The following is a 1,950-nucleotide window of genomic DNA, read 5'->3' as shown; positions in this document are numbered from 1 at the left end:
TTTTTTTTAATTAACTGTTCATCGTAGTGTGTCCTAGCTACTTGAGAAGCTGAGGTGGGAGGATTGCTTGAGCCTAGGAGGTTGAAGCTGCAGTGAGCTATGATCACACCATTGTACTCCAGCCTGGGTGATAGAGCAAGACCCTGTCCCAGACACTCACACACACAACACACACACAAAAGAAAAACATTACAGCTTTAATGGAAGAATTTCAGAAATTGCAGTGATGAGATGCCTCTTTCTTTTCTTCTCTCTTCTTTCTTCTTCCATTCTTTTAGGTCACTTAATGACTTTTTTTTTTAATTTGAGACGAGGTCTCACTGTCACCCAGACTGGAGTGCAGTGGTACGATCTCAGCTCACTGCAACCTCTGCCTCCCGAGTTCAAATGATTCTCCTGCCTCAACCTCCTGAGTAGCTGGGCTTACAGGCATGTGCCACAACGGTTGGCTAATTTTTGTATTTTTAGTAGAGACGGCATTTCACCATGTTGGTCAGGCTGGTCTCAAACTCCTGACCTTGTGATCCAACCACCTTGGCCTCACAAAGTGCTGGGATTACAGGCGTGAGTCACTGCCCCCGGCCAGTGCTTTTTTTTAAATTGTTCAATTTAACCTTTGATATTCCTATGGAACTAGACAGGAAAAAATACTAGTTTGTGTTACCCGGTAATTCATATCAAACATGGCCTGTTTCCAAATCGATAAAAGGAAATAAAGACCTTGAATAGAATTACTACATCTAGATGGTTAGATTATATATTTTAAAGGAAACTTGGAAAGTTAAATTGCTGACTGTCACAGGTGCTAAATGGGTGCTTGACTAAAGCATTGAAATAGGTTCGCTTAAATGATTCTTAAAGTTTGTGTTTAAGATGAGCAAATTTCACTATTTTAAATAATTAAACTTTTACTATTTTTGAGTGATAATATTTTCAGACCAAACAATTTAAATAAAATAGCCACTTATTCCCGGGAGGAATAGAGATGGATTGAGAGACTGTTATTTCACTTTAAAGAAATTGGCAGTCCAGAAAATTTTATGAACAGATTTCTCCAACCTAGTATGAGAAAAAGTTGATAATCTTGAGCATAGTAATTGTCAGATGTTCTCTAGCAGTTCCCAAAATGTGTTATTGGCAAAAGTCAGCATAGAAACATGGCTCTTAATGCTTAAGTGCATGGGCTGCTTAAGGAGGTACGTTACACTAGTAGCCATGAAGTTGACTTTAGGCTGTACGCTTGTCAGGACAAACTTAAATGGTTGGATGTGATAGTGCCAGCCACCCAGTAACAGTGTTCTCTGCTTTCCTGTAGAGTGGATCAATCTCAGAGATGGGCCCATCACCATATCTGACTCCTCCGATGAGGAAGGGATTCCAATGCTGGTCACCCCAGCTCCTCAGCAGCATGAAGAAGAGGACCTGGATGATGATGTCATCCTGACAGAAGTGAGTTTTCTTTAAACTTACATTGAGATATTATTGCAAGTTGGTGATCTGAGTTTTCAGCCACTCTTGTGGGCCTTGTTGTAGAACAGCTAAGAGCACCTCTTGTACTCGTTCTGAGAACAGCCTCTTTTCCATTCTACCTCATATCCCCTTAGATTTAGAAGCTGTATGTTTCAGTCTGGTTCTGGATTGAGTATCTGCACCGTTGTTCCATCTAACTATTAATGCACCACATTGCACTGTTGTCATTGCTACAACATTATAGTGTATCTTACTTTTGGATTGGCCTTATTCTCTCCATATTATCCCACATTTTTCAGAATCATCCTGGATAGTCTTGCACTTCAATTTTTATATGGAGTTTACAATCAACTTTTTAAGTTCCAAAATATAAATAGATATATATGTAATCAGTTTGCCTAATCCAAAACAAATCTTCCTGTTATATTTATAGAGCAATTTTTATGATCCTGCTCTTTCTAACCAAGAACAAATTTTGTC

General features: G+C 39.1%; 1 protein-coding gene across 1 annotated transcript in view; it reads left to right on the top strand.

The window, feature by feature from the left end:
- RNF216 (ring finger protein 216) overlaps positions 1-1,950 on the top strand; it is a 135,736-nt gene that overhangs the window by 7,549 nt on the left and 126,237 nt on the right. Inside the window, exon 3 of the mRNA XM_026448777.1 lies at positions 1,316-1,449. Within this exon, the coding sequence (XP_026304562.1) occupies positions 1,316-1,449 (134 nt within the window). The remainder of the gene's footprint in view (positions 1-1,315; positions 1,450-1,950) is intronic.

Source organism: Piliocolobus tephrosceles, chromosome 8, assembly GCF_002776525.5.
Source record: "Piliocolobus tephrosceles isolate RC106 chromosome 8, ASM277652v3, whole genome shotgun sequence".
Classification (NCBI taxonomy): domain Eukaryota; kingdom Metazoa; phylum Chordata; class Mammalia; order Primates; family Cercopithecidae; genus Piliocolobus; species Piliocolobus tephrosceles.
The sequence above is the reverse complement of the archived record's forward strand: the minus strand, read 5'-3'. Positions and strand labels throughout refer to the sequence as shown.